Raw genomic sequence first — 15,307 nt, 5'->3', positions numbered from 1 at the left:
TGAGATATTGGGATTTTCAGTGGTTTTCTACTAACCATGCTTTCCCAGGCTTCAAATAGCACAGTTAATTAGGACAAGACAATATTTTTTGTTCAGTTGGAGTTCAGTCCAGAGAAATCTTTTTCCCTGACTTTATGTGAATATAAATATATTAATTGTTGAACATTATTTCCTTTTTGATAATGTGTCAGGTGGAATTTCCTGTAAACCTAAAATAATTTCCTTTGGATGCTCACCAACTGCCAATCCTACAGTTACATGAAGCATGGATTCTCAGTTAGCAAATAAACCTTACTACACTGCATCTGAGGCCATTGCCTCATGAATTTAAGTTTCAGTTAACATTGTTGGGAATTGGGGCTTTAATATAGACTTAAGTGCTAGTATAGACACATTATTGCATTGTCCTTCCAATGTGTTACCTAAGCTAGGTAGTAAGACAGAAAATTAGAACCATTCATGAACCACAAACATTTCTAATTATCACTTGGCCCTTGCAGTGAACATCAAAACTATTTATACCTTTTGACTTTTCAGTATCACAGAAAGGACCTTCATGAGATGTAGGACATATACAGAAGAAGCTGGAAGAGTTGTTGGTTGCAGTGGAATTCTCAGAACACGTTCCCCCATTCATACAAGATTTTATAAGGCAGGAATCAGCTAGGAAGAAAAGAAACAGATCAATGGATTAATTTAAACTAAAAGAGGTGTTAAATCTCTAGTTTATGATGTGACTAATTTCTTGGATGTATGAACAGGATATCTTGAAAAGAACATGAGATAATCCTCTTATTATATTAAGACTATTTCCAGCAGAATAAATTGTTTTGACTCATATACATCTTGGAATCCACTGTGACCCATAGATTTTTATCTTTTGCAAGAAGCCAGATACTTTCCCACTTGAATTTATACATTTGGTTCATCCTGAATAAGTGTTCTCTAACTTAACTGTAGTTAATTTTTATCTATTTTTTTCATCTTATTCTAAATTTGAATCTTACTCTCCCTAAAGTTTTGCCTAACTGCCAAATCCCTACCTGGGTGTCTTTTATAAATGAACAGATGCTTTCTATTCCATTACTTCTCTTTCTACATTCTGTTATAGGTCACATAGAATATTGTGAAAATAAAACAGAGCTCATTTGTAAAGTACCTTAAAAATTACACCTGCAACAAATTAAGACCCCCCACCCCAGTGTGATACTGCCAATTGTTCATAATTTAGAATGTGATCTTCTCATTAGTTATGGACCCATGTATCATATTTTTCTACTCTCTACCAGATTGAGGAGTATGGCATGCGGAACATAATTCAAAATCTGTCTCAAATTTAAAATGCCATACCTTTCAATTTTGCCAGTCAGGTTTGTTATTCTGACAGAAGAAATTTTATTAGTCTGACAGGAACATATTCTCTTCAAAGTCACGATTGTTATCCTTTTCGGTACACAATTATGCTGCTGCTAAATTACATTCAGCCCACAGCAGGACTTTAAAATCCTGGGACTAATTTCAAAATTGTGTCACGTGGGGATCAGTGCTTTCTTGGTGTGGTTATAGAGCAGGGACTGCACAGATATTACAAATTCTTTCCCCCACAGATACTTAATGAGAGTTGCTACCAGTAGCACAATGAAAGCTGAACAATTAAAATCCAAAAGAAAAAGAACCAAAAGGAGAAGGAAGAAAAGACAAAGTTTTATATATTGCTCCAACTAGACAAGCAGCCACTGAACTAATTATAAGTTAATTGTAAATGTAATGCAGAACACTTTTATAAAAGCTTTTCACCCATGTATTTTATGTGGTCTATGGAATTTTGGCCAGAACTTGCATAATGCCTTACAAAATATCTCAGTGTCTTCTTTGCAAAGGATAAGCTACGGCAGGAAGTAGTGGAGAAAGTAAAGAGTAGTAGTATGTCAAATATATTCCTATATAACACTACGTAAAGCTACAATTTCTATGGAAATTCATTAGGCATATAAAGGAATTTGCAGATATGTCACAGTTATATAAAGATAAAATAAATCAACATTTATTAAAGTGCCTAACAGACAAAGCAGGTTTTTGTATACTGAAATAATAAATTCCTCTAAGCAGGTACTCATTTCTTGAAATCTCAGGGATAGAGAGGCTAATCAGTCCTTCTTGACAAGGGGACTTCATCAAAATGTACATTGATCTAGATTCTTCCACAAGAACATATAAATACAGTTACATAGTAAATACATAGGTCACAGAAGGGGTAAAGACACACAGATCAAAACTGTATTTGTAATTCATAACAATTTTAGCCCATTTAGCTTCATAAAGATTAATTCATATACCTTTCAAAATAGTGGAAAATTCAACTCTTTATGCTGATTAATAGAGTATTCTGAAGCAAGGTATTTAGCATCAGAAATGTGACCAATGCATTCGTTTTAAAAAGGATACTTTTTAGTTACCTTGGCCTCCTATACCAAAATGTCATCCAAACAGTAGTCTTTCCTTTCTCGTGCCCTATCCTTAAAGCATAGTCTCTGTCTTAAAGATCTGTGGAACTGGTAAGATATACTATGTCTTTATTTAGGATTTTTGTATCTGTATCGGTTTACCTTATAGATAAATGATATCTCATGGCCTAATATATGATATAGGGAGCAGAAATTGCAATTTTTAATATGGGTGAATTTATGGCGTGAAAAGTAGAACACAGTAGCATGAAGAAAAAGCAAGTGGACTGTTTAAGCATTTGCTTCTGAAACTAGGAGTGTCCTTGGATACTTCAGAATTCCTAAACTCATTGCTATTCTTTCAAAAATAGCATGAATATATAGGTGATTTGTAACTTACATCTATAGCATCCACGGCGGAAATTGGCTATGCTGCAGTTTTCATTTTGCTGACACTGCATTTCAGAGCAAGAAATAGCGGAACCTTCCAAACTGGAACATTTTTTAGAGCAGTCTTCTGAGATGAAACTATCCCCTGCCTAAAGAGTGAAGGGAGAGGAATTGTACAGAACACAAATTTATTCAGCTAGTAAATGTCAAATACAGTATTTTTTTCCTCTCTGTTGGAGTTGTGTCCCTTGGTTAAGCAGGATCTTCTTGTAAGACTCCAGATCTTACCTCTCCTCCCCAAATATTGCGTGCAAGATCTTCCTCTCTATCTTGTGGAGAGGAAGTGTGACTGCAGTGGGTTGGGTGGGCAGTAAATTAGATTTGGCTGCTGGGAAGCAGGCCTTCCAATTCCCAAACCATTCCCTGGCACTGGGGCTTGGATGGAACCCTCTCATTTCCTTCCAGGGATGAGACAAATGGGAGCAAAAATAGGAGAGAGTTGAGATTGAGAGGAAGTGTAATGTCATTACACTGCTCCATGCATATTATGATGCAATGATGGCATGAATCACTTGGAAACCCCAAAATAAGAAAAACAACAACAAAAAAGAGAGCTCACTATAGTTTTAATACAGCCCTGATCATAGCACACTGTGAAAGTAGGTACTAAATCAAGACGTGATGATGAGGAAAATAGATCACTGTCAGTACCTATTTATCCAAATTTCCAGTTTCATTAGACAACTTTTCTGTAGAATTGCAAATTGAATTCAATATGCTTTCTATTGATTCAGATGAATTTCAAAACTGCAGCTGAAATGCTATACTGACTAGATGAGGTGAACTTGGAGACCGTGAGCTTAATCAAAAGGGACAAAAGGGAAGAGTTAGTATTTGATGCGTACCTTATAATAGATGTTGCTATAGGAAGCACCACATTCTCGGTATGGTACACAGTCAAAACCACTGAGAACATATCCAGGGAGACATTCACATCCTTCAAGACAGGGCATCTCGCATTCAGAGGGAGCTGCTAAATCACTACAAGATGCAGGGCAAGCCGACATACAATGGCTGTATCTGCTGTTGGGTGGACACTTCAATTCTTCAAAAGAAAATTAACAACCAGGATTTAGTGTTAGAAACCCAATCAATTCATCATTGGTATTTGTCAGTAGGACCTGGGCTCTAAGTCCATCTCTACAACTTGTCAGCAGTGTGACCTTGGGCAAGTCACTTAACTTATCTGTGCCTCAGTTACCTCATCTGTAAAATGGGGATTAAGACTGTGAACCCTATGTGACATAGGGACTGGATTTCCACTTTTTAAATAGGTCTTTCGTATGACATGAAAAGGAGAAGTCAGAGCTGGCCTTTCTGACACCTCATCATATTCTGTGTATTTATTTCCACCTCAGTGTTATTCAGTGTATATGATGGAGTATCTCGAATCTTCAGGCTAACAATCAGAATCATTGATAATGTCAATGCTTCATTTCTTCCTAACAGATTTACAGTTGGAGTTTGCATCAAATAATAAGAAAGGTAAAATATTAAACTTGATTAATAAAGTGTCTCTTTTTTAAGAAACAGTATTGTCTAACATTTCATAGGGAAGAAAAGGACAGGTATTATTACTCCTATTTTACAAGCAGGAAAATCAAGGAAATATATTTCATTTTTTAGAAAATAATGAAAAGCATGTGGAACTTGGAGTCAATGCTTCACTTGATAATGTGACAATAGGATGCAACCTCTAGAATATCATAAAATCACAGAGCTGATAGGGAAGTCAAGGATGATCGGGTCAATTTTACCTCCCATCTGGACAAATTGTATCTATCCTCAGGTTAATAATCAGTAGAAATGGAGATTCTAAAACATCTCCCAGAAGCCTGTTTCTGAATTTGGTTGCTCTGTCGAGTAGGGCTTCAGTATTTCTAAACAACCTGTCAGTGATATTTTACTGAGGTCTGACTAAATTATGTATTTTATATGAATGTCTGCCTCACCCTTTTGACTGTAAACTGCTTGTGGGCAGGGAACGTACCTGCCAACTGTGTTATTTTGTACTCTTCCAAGCATTTAGTCCAGTGCTCTGCAAATAGTAAGTGCTCAATAAATACCACTGATGATGATGCAGGATACTGGTTAAACCCCTGGGAGAGTATGATAGAATCAGTGGTCATGCTCAGTCAGTAAATCATATGCTTTAAGTGCATACTGTGTGCAAAGCATTTATGCTAAGTGTTTGGGAGAGTATAAAAGAGTAATTAGCTTGATCTCTGCCCTCAAGGAGTTTACAGTCTTGCAGGGGAAAGAGACTTTAAAATAGATAACAGGTCAAGTAGGCAACTGATTCTAAAGGTATTTTGTAAATCTGTGGAAGGGTGAAATAAAATATTTAAGTGGTCAGTGGGTATAGAAATGCATAAATAGTTCCTTGCCTCCAAGGAGTTTACAAATTTAGGGTCATGTTCTAGTTGTAATTTAAGGACACTTTCTGTTGCTTAGTCCTCTGAGGAGATGGAGAATAGCTTTCAGTACCCTCTAATACCTTCTACTATACGTGGGGAAAAGTGAAGTCAATCCTTAGCTTTCTTTTCTCCAAGATAACTTCCAAGTCTTCACTCCTGGATTTTCTTCAGTTTTTCAACAGCTTTTGAAAAATGCATCTTGTACAGTCATCTACAATGGTTTCACCAGTGATGACTAAGGTAGAATTGTTTTCTCCCTCTTACACATGTGATAATAATCAACTCATGGCTAGGTAGTGGCCCCTCTCTTACCATCTTCAATATGTGTCATTTGTTTCATGTACCTAATTATACTACCATTCACTTGTTCCTTAGGACATCATTAGCTCATTTTGGACTCCTTTTAAAAAGCGCCTCAAGTCATTTTTTATAGCTTAATTCCAAGGTATATGAAATGCCCCAAAGACATCTTCTTAAATGAACGAGAGAAAATATTTATGTTGGGCAATATATGTATGATTGATGTCAAAACTAGACTCTTTAAATATCTTTTTCCATTAAGGTAGACTCAATTAATAATTAAGAAATCATATTAATCATGAAAGCACCACTAAAAAAATGTTTTCATTAAAATATTTCACATGAAGAGTTTGTTATGGAAGCATTGAAAAAAATGAAATGTTTTCATCTAAATGTTCTAGAGAGAATGTGAATATAAAGTGTTAAGAAAAAACTAGTGAGCCCATTTTAAGGCAGAACACAAGTCTGCTTTAATAAATATGTATGTAGTGAACGAACTTCTATTATGTCATGCCCAGTAATAGATACACTGTGGGTAAGAGCATGTCCCCTGAAATCTGAAGGCTGATTCTTCTTTGCTGATATGGGATGTTTTTGGACTTCAGCCTCAGGGTCAAAAATAGGACCCAGGAATCTCCCTGCTTTATTATAGCATTTGTTAAGTCCTTTCTATGTGTGCCAGAATCTGTACTAAATGCCAGGGTAGGTAAAATAATTAGGTTGTACATAGTCCCCATCCCACAAGGGGCTCAAACCTTTAATCTCCATTGTACAGAGGAGGTAACTTCTCAATTGCCTCAGAGAAATTAAGATCAAGGCCCAAGGTCACATGGCAGACAAGTGGCAGAGTTGTGATTAGAACACAGGTCCATGCTATTTCCACTAGGCCACACTGCTTCCAATCCCCTGCATTCAGATCTCTGAGACGGAACTGACTTCCTTAACCTCCTTTCCAGCCAAGACTAAGGCTGAAAAGACCAACGACACATTTTCTCAACCCAAGGAAATGCAAACCCCAGATTAGAAGATGAAACTCAAGTGCTCCATCCATCTTTTTTTATGGTATTTGTTAAGCCCTTACTATATGTTAAACGCTATTTTATGTGCCGGGATGGATGCAAGCTAATCAATTTGGATACAGTTCCATCCCACATGAGGCTCACAGTCTTAATCCCCATTTTGCAGATAAAATAACTGAGGCACAGAGAAGTGAAATGACTTGCCCAAGGTCACACAGTAGACGATTAGAATGCAGGTCCTTCTGACTCCCTGGCCAGTGCTCTATCCACTAAGCTAAATCCTCAATGCTTTCCTTGTATGGTCATGCTATAATGCCAGAAAGTCTCCTAATAACAAGAACAAAATGTATGCAATACGGGCAGGTGAACAGAAAACTTTGTCAGTACTAGACAAGGCTGTCCTAATTCTGTTTTGGCCCCAGATAACAGACTAATCTTGGGCTAGTCATTTAACAAAGTGTGCTTCAGTTACCTCACCTGGATAAATGAATACATTGGTGTACTTGTTCTGTTGTTTACACTAATAACCAATTACAAGTAATTATTGTACTTAAGCACCATACACATGTCATAATAATGTTAACTACAGCAGACTATGTTTTCTAAGCTAATCATGCCACCGTCTATACATGCAGCTACACAATTTTGCGCTTCCCAGAAGTGGCAATCCAAATCCACAGGTGGAACTTCAGATCAGCGCAAATGACCAAAAATAGTTTCTTCAAATATAGGTCTAGGTCTTCGTTTGGAGTTCTTACCACAGCTTGACTCCTTTCTCCACTTCCCCAGGGTAGCTCCCTTTTCCTGGCAGGCCAGTGTATATTGCTCTAGATTACTGCAGAGAAAGTCCACATTTTCAAGTGCTCTACATACATCAAAAATGCAGTTCCTATAAGAATGACATAGAAATATCCAAGATCCGTTAATATTTCTTTAAGAAGAGACAGAAGTAGCCACTTGTATAGTGTGTGATCAGGAGTAAGTCACTCAACTTTCCTGGGCCCCAGTTACCTCATCTACAAAATGGGAAGTGAGACTGTGAGCCCTATGTGGGACTGGGACTGTGTCCAACCCGATTACCTTGTGTCTACCCCAGTGCTTATTACAGTGCCTGACACATAGTAAGAACTTAACAAATACAGCACTTGTTATTAAGTGCTTGGGAGGGTACAATATGATAGAATTGGTAGACACAAACCTTGCCCATCAGGAGCTTAGAGTCTAAAGTGGGTGATAGACATTTAAATTAGCTTGTGATTAACTTGTGGGACGGCACTCAGATCCAGGACACGAGTTCTAATCCCCCTCTGCCACTTGTCTGCTAAGTGACCTTGGGCAAGTCACTTCACTTCTCTATGCCTCAGTTACCTCATCTGTAAAATGGGGATTAAGACTGTGAGCCCCATGTGGGACAGGGACTGTGTCCAATTGATTAGCTTGCCTCTACCACAGCACTTAGAATAGTGCCTGGTACAGAGTAAGTGCTTAACAAATACCATATTAAATCAAAAATGGACTATAAATAGTTATATCTTCCCCAGAGCTTAGAACAGTACCTGGCACATAGCAAGCACTTAGCAAATGCCATAAAGAGGTAGCATATATGAGTCTTATTTTGAGGACTTAAGATAATCAGTTTCAAAATTTGTGTTGAAACTGTGAAGTATAAAGCATATGCCATCTACTTTATCACTGCTTTAATCTGTGAGTATAATTCAATAGTATTTATTGAGCGCTTACTATGTGCATAGCACTGTACTAAGCGCTTGGAATGTACAAATCGGTAACAGATAGACACAGTCCCTGCCCTTTGACGAGCTTACGGTCTAATCGGGGAAGACGGACAGACAAAAAACAATAGCAATAAAATAGAATCAAGGGGATGAACATCTCATTAACAAAATAAATAGGGTAATGAAAATATATACAGTTGAGCGGATGAGTACAGTGCTGAGGGGAAGGGAGGGGGGAGGAGCAGAGGGAAAGGGGGGAAAAGAGGGCTTAGCTGAGGAGAGGTGAAGGGGGGGTAGAGGGGGAGCAGGATGACAGAGTCAGCACACAATCCCCCATTAGAGCTCAACAAAGAACTCAGTTCAATCAGATATGAGGCCTGAAAAGAAGTCCCTCTCCAAGTTCAACAAAAGTGGAAGGGAAGCTGATCCTGAATTGGGGAAAGAACACTAAAAAAAAAAAAAAGAAAAAAGGAATAGGTGGATGAATAACAGTGGGATAAGAGAAGAATCAGAAGAGAGTTTGGGTTCTGAAGCATCTTGTTTCTGCTTCACTGACCAAAATGCATCAACAATGTATTCCTTATTTCACAGGAGAGCTGTCGAAGTAAATGTATAATGCCAGCTATGGGTTCAGTGTACTGCAGGTTGATAAATAATGTAACAGAGCAAGCATGATGGAATCATCCTGGAGGGATACACAAGCTAGTTTTTCCTACCACTTCTTCTCACAAGTATCCATCCAGGGACACCAGGAGAGAACCTTGCATAATTTGAGATCCACGTCTGCAAACTGGGACGGTGCACTCCGCTCCTTTATTACTACTTAGCAGTAGAGCTGCATCTCAGATGTTTAATGGAAAATGAATGATTTCCAAGAGAAGCCATGAATCTGTAACTGTTGCATTACCCTCACCTCATCTCTTTCTCTCAACCCACACATTCAATCTGCCACAAAATATTGTCAGTTCTACCTTCATAATATCTCTAGAATCTGCCCTTTCCTCTCCATATGAACTAGTAATGCCTTGGCCCAAGCTCTTATCATTGCCTGCCTTGCCTACAGCATTAGCATCCTCGCTGACCATTCTGCCTCCTATCTCTCCCCTCTCCAATCCATACTTCACTCTGCTGCCTGGATCATTTTTCAAAAAAAATTCAGTCCATATTTCCTCACTCCTCAAATATCTCCAGTGGTTGTCCATGCACTTCTGCATCAGACAGAAACACCTTGGCATCATTTTTAAGGTCCTCAATGGCCTCTCTTCCTTCTACCTTATTTCACTGACCTCCTACTAAAACCCAATCCACACACTTCACTCTTCCAATGCCAATTTACTTACTGTGCCTTATCTCATCTATTCTTCTACCAACCTCTTGTGTAGGTCCTCCCTCTGGCCTGGATCGCACCTTCCCCATTCATATTCGACAGTCAACCACTCTCCCCACCTTCAAACTCTTTTCAAATGACATCTCCTCCAAGAGGTTTTCCCTAAGTCTTCATTTCTCCTACCCACCCCCTACCTCTGTGTCACCTATGAACTTGTCTATGTACTCCTTAAATACTTCGATACTCAGCCCAGCTCCACGGCACTTTACATATCCTTTTACTGTATTATTTCCCCTATCTGTAATTTATTTTAATGTCTGTCTTCCCCTGTAGACAGAAGATGTTATTTTCCCACCCAAACCCTGTCCTCCCTTTGATTTTTCCATCACTGTAAATGGCACCTCCATCCTTCCTGTCTCATAAGACAGGAATCTTGGCATTATCCCTGACTCATCTCTCTCATTCGACCCACATATTCAATCTGTCCCCGTCTTGTCAATTTAGCCTTCAAAATATCACTAAAATTCACCCTTTCCTCTTCATCTAAACTACCATATTAACACAAGCACTCATCCTATCCTGCCTTCATTATTGAATCAACCTCCTTGCTGACCTCCTTGCCTCCTATCTCTCTACTCTCCAGTCCATACTTCACTCTGACAAAAACTCCTCACTCTTGGCTTCAAAGCTCTCCATCCCCTTGCTCCATCCTACCTTACCTCCCTTCTCTCCTTCTACTGCCCACCCCGTACATTCTGCTCTTCTGCCGTTCACCACCTCACGGTCCCTCGTTCGCGCCTGTCCCGCTGTCGATCCCTGGCCCACCTCCAACCGCTGTCCTAGAATGCCCTCCCACCTCACATCTGCCAAACTAACTCTCTTCCCCTCTTCAAAGCCCTATTGAGAGCTCACCTCCTCCAGGAGGCCTTCCCAGACTGAGCCCTCTTTTCCCTCTGCTCCTCCTCCCTTCCCCATTCCCCCTTCTCCTGCCCTCTGCTCTTCCCCATTCCCCCTCCCTAAAGTACTGTGCATATTTGTATATATTATTTCTCTGTTTATTTTGTTAATGATATGTATATATATATATATCCATGATTCTATCATCTTGATGATATTGACGCGAAAATACTTGTTTTGTTTTGTTCTGTTTTGTTTTGCTGTCTGTCTCCTCCGTTTAGACTGTGAGCCCGTTACTGAGCAGGGATTGTCTCTGTTGCTGAATTGTACATTCCAAGCGTTTAGTACAGTGCTCCACACATAGTAAGCGCTCAATAAATACAACTGAATGAATGAACTCTACTGTCAGATTTTCTTTTACAAAAACGTTCAGTCTATGTTTCTCTACTCCTCACAAACCTCCAGTAGTTTCCATCCACTTCTGCATCAATCTTCTTACCATAGCTTTTAAATCACTCCATCACCTGTCCCCCTTCTTCACCTCGCTGCTTTCCTACTATACAACTAAGCTAGCATACTTTGCTCCACTAATTCCAATCTACTCCTGGTGCTTTGATCTCATCTACCCGGGCTGCCATCCTCTCAACCACATCCTGCCTCAGGCCTGGAATGCCCTCCTTCTTCATAGCTGACAATTACTCTGCCCACCTTCAAAGCCTTCCTGAGGGCACATCTCCCCCAAGAGGCCTTCCTTTCCTCTCACTCCCTTCTTTTTCGCCCTTGCACTTGCATTTTTTCCCATTATTCACCACTCCCTCAGCTCCACAGTATTTATATGCATAATCCATAATTTATTTATATTATTGTCTGTCTCCCCTTCTAGACTATAACTCATTGTTGGCAGGGAACGTGTCTACCAACTGTGCTATATTGTTATACTGTACTCTCCCAAGTGCTTGGTACAACACTCTGCACACAGTAAGCACTCAATAAATATGATTGATTGACTGACAGATAGGCTGGAGTCTCCTTCCTTGTGGTCAGGGATTGTATCTATCAATTCTATTGTACTATACTTTCCCTTAGTAGAGTGCTATGCATACAGAAAGGGCTCAATAAATACCATCAGTTGAGTGATTCTAAGCAACTGTGCTTCTTTGGCCTGTAGTATAAAAATACACATTCCCAAGTGCTTAGTACAATGCTCTCCATTCAGTCAACACAATAATACCACTGATTGATTTTAAGCAACCATGCTTTAGGCGATAATATAAAACTACACATTCCAAGCGAGGGAAAGGTAAGTCAAAAATCAAAATGTTAGCAAATCCCCTTTGCATCCCTGGAGTCAAGGCCCACCCATGAGAGGAGTGGAATTGAGAAGAAGCCAGGACCCGGGGAAGTCCTGAACCCCAATGCTACGGGAGAGCCAACTCATGCAGAGTCTCCGAAACCGGGGGCAGCCGTCTTCCTCTTGCTCAGCACTCTAGAGTCCAGACTACTTTCCCAAATTATGGAATATTGAAGGAGCTTTTGCTCCAAGGACTTTCTGCCTGGAGTGGTGAGATGACCTCAAGACCATCTAGGAATCAACTTATGCGTTAGCTCGTTGTGAGCAGGGAATGTGTCTGTTATCTTGTACTTTCCCAAGCACACTTAGTACAGTGCTCCACACACAGTAAGTGCTTGATAAATCAGACTGATTGAATCATAATAATGATATTTTGGATTGTTGAATTTGAGCTTAATTTCATTTAATTTGCATCATTCTCTTGTCATATGTGTCTATCTATCCTCCTCATTTAGATTGTGAGGCTTTCGTAGGCCAGGGTCTGTATTTTGACTGATTTTCCTAACAGTGGTTTGCACACTGTAAAAGCCTAGCAATTGTTAATGTTAACATTTTCCCTTAAAAATAGTTATCATAAAAGGTGGACTTTAATTCATATTTAACAATAAATGGTAATAAAAAAGTATTTAATGTTAAAAATCTGGAATGAAGTTTACAATTAAAGAACATTTTTGGTAAAAGGTATTAATATCAAATTTTCTAGTGCTTTATTTAATAAATGGTCTGCCATATTTAGAAACTTTTATTTTTGAAAGGTTCATTCTATTTGATAAAAACATAATGTGTGATGTACTGAACCATAGTGATCAGATTATTGGGAAATTGGGGAGTGATCTCTGCCCATAAGGAATGAGCTCCCAGTCAGTCAATCATATTTGAGTGTTTAATGTATTCCAAGCACTGTACTAAGTGTTTGGGAAAGTACAATACAATAGAATTAATAGACCCCTGCCCACAAGGAAGGAGACTCCAGTTTATCAACCAATCAATCATATTTAATAAATACTTAATATATGCAGAGTGTTGTGCACTCTTGGTTTGTCCCACTGAAGAACGCATAAACAAGGCAGATTTCAAGATCATTTTTCTCCTTAAACACATGAAGCATCCTCTGATGTCAAAAAACAAGTTTGTTCCAGAGAACTAGCCAAGTCAACGAGACTACTTGTTCCCACAGTCAGTGAAAGTGAGTGCCATTCTCGCTATCTTGGCTACTACCTATCTAAAATCTCCTAATGAAACTGTGCAGTCAGGCCCAAAACTTGCACATGAAAACGGGGAAATTGATTTCTTAATGCACATATATAACATATCTCAATTTGGTTCTAAGCATAAGATAAATAAAACCTTGGAAATATTTTCTTAATGAAAAGGTACTCAACACATTACAAAAGAAACACTCACTTTAGTCTTAAACCATTTGTTATTACATACAAATCAGAAAACTCTAAATGCTAGTCATTTATAATCTGACCCACTCATTGTGTTTGTGCCATATGGACTAATGTTAGATATTTAGATAGGTTAGATTATCTGCTTTCCAGAATTTAGACTTATATAAATATACACTGATACTTCAGAGAGAAACATTGTTGTTGTTTTAATGACCAGGTTAGTATTTTCAGAATCTCCCCCAAAAAGTATTGTGATTTTTGTTTTTTGATAGTTCTTCATCTCAAAGAACTATTTTTCAATTATATATTTACCTCTGATAGCTTTCTGGTGAAACAAGCGCAAGGCAATTATTAAATGGTCCTTTGGGATCAGTAAGCATTCCACACTGGGAGCTTCCATTTACAATGCCAAGTTGAGTTTCTTGGCAGCCAGTAGAAAACCCTGTATCTAATTCTAAATCTTCCTCATCTTCCTCAGAAATAGCTCTCCTGAAACCAGAAAAAATGGGTCATTAGTTCATTGAACAGGCTTTAAAAAGTGGTTTAGATTTGTTGGTAAACTAATTTCATCTGTTAAAGTGTAGAAAATATACCTCTGCCTAGAAGTTGTTTTCTTGATGGGGGCTCTCCAGCTTTCACCAAACTTATTGACGTGCTTTACCTTAGTGCCATCTGGGGTCCTGAAGTCATTTTTATATTTTCCATCAAAGTTACCACATAATCCTTCAACATGCTTTCGGTATCTATTAGTCAGAGTTATATCTAGGAAAATTTAAAAGCCAAAATAGATTATGCCCAAATATCCACACCAAAATTAACAGTTTCTATGTGGAAATAAAGAAATCCTTTCTTTTACACTGTACAGAACTGATTTTCATCAGTTACAAAGCATGAGAAGATGGACCTTGGATGTAAAATTGGAATCATTACAAAATGTATCAGATTAAAAGAAGTTTGCTTATAGCGTGAAGGGAGAGATGTGCTTTTACTATATTACACTATTTTTCAAATGTTTCTAATAACAAGTGTTTATTAGATTTAACATGATTTCAAACATTAATTTTCAAGGCATCTCATTATTAAATGAATGAATATTAAGCACTACATATGCTATAGAATTTGTCCATCTAGAATATGAGACACGTCTGTGGGACTTGAGCAAGGGATTTGCCTGTTTTATTGTACTGTCCCAAGTAATTAGTACAGTAAGTGTTCAGTAAACATGATTGACTGACTCCCTCCCTCTTAAGACTGAGAGCCTGTTGTGGGACAGGGATTGTTCTGATCTGCATATATTCTATCAACCCCCAGTGCTCAGTACAGTGCTGGGCACAAATTAAGTGCTTAACGAATAAGCACAATTATTGTATTGTATAGGTCTCCGGTATTCTTACCTGAATTTTCAATACCGTCAAAACTCACAAATAAGCCAAAATCTGTTTCCATGACTATTCTTGAGGCTCTCTGATATATGCGGAATCCTTCATGAGGCTGGGCAGGTGGAACAACTTTAATTCCATTCAGCTAATTGAGAAAAAAAATAGTGAACTGTTTAGAAATTAGCAATTCAACTCACCTCTTCAGCCTGGAATATTTCCACAAGTATATTTTCCCATGAATAACAAGTAACACTAATAAAATCAGACCTGGGGAATCCTAAAAATCAGTAACATGTTCTGAATTTCACACACAAGATTTTGGTGGGTTCATATTATGTAGCCTGAGTTCCTCTCTCAGATTATAGATTTGTGTCTTTTCTTTTTGTCCCCATTCTACCTTCTGATCACTGAAGGACACAGTGAAGAAGGAAACAACTGTCCTCAGAGAATAGGGAAGTTAGTCTGGGTTAACTTGATTATGAGTTTAATTTGTGGATGATTATCATATTTTCCCCAAGAAGAGTACACACTGCCAAACCACACGGCCTGTGAATCTGACCTCCAGTTCAGCCCTGACAGCCTTAAATTCCAGAGGT

The 15,307-nt window shown here is 38.5% G+C and overlaps 1 protein-coding gene across 1 annotated transcript in view; it reads right to left on the bottom strand.

The window, feature by feature from the left end:
* Positions 1 to 15,307, bottom strand: part of LOC114813292 (zonadhesin-like) — a 60,836-nt gene that overhangs the window by 2,173 nt on the left and 43,356 nt on the right. Inside the window, exons 19-25 of the mRNA XM_039912740.1 lie at positions 14,727 to 14,856; positions 13,926 to 14,094; positions 13,645 to 13,821; positions 7,389 to 7,519; positions 3,740 to 3,939; positions 2,845 to 2,983; positions 523 to 663 (exon numbers count right to left, since the gene is read on the bottom strand). Of these exons, the coding sequence (XP_039768674.1) occupies positions 523 to 663; positions 2,845 to 2,983; positions 3,740 to 3,939; positions 7,389 to 7,519; positions 13,645 to 13,821; positions 13,926 to 14,094; positions 14,727 to 14,856 (1,087 nt within the window). The remainder of the gene's footprint in view (positions 1 to 522; positions 664 to 2,844; positions 2,984 to 3,739; positions 3,940 to 7,388; positions 7,520 to 13,644; positions 13,822 to 13,925; positions 14,095 to 14,726; positions 14,857 to 15,307) is intronic.

The sequence above is a fragment of the Ornithorhynchus anatinus genome, chromosome 7 (genome assembly GCF_004115215.2).
Source record: "Ornithorhynchus anatinus isolate Pmale09 chromosome 7, mOrnAna1.pri.v4, whole genome shotgun sequence".
Classification (NCBI taxonomy): domain Eukaryota; kingdom Metazoa; phylum Chordata; class Mammalia; order Monotremata; family Ornithorhynchidae; genus Ornithorhynchus; species Ornithorhynchus anatinus.
The sequence above is the reverse complement of the archived record's forward strand: the minus strand, read 5'-3'. Positions and strand labels throughout refer to the sequence as shown.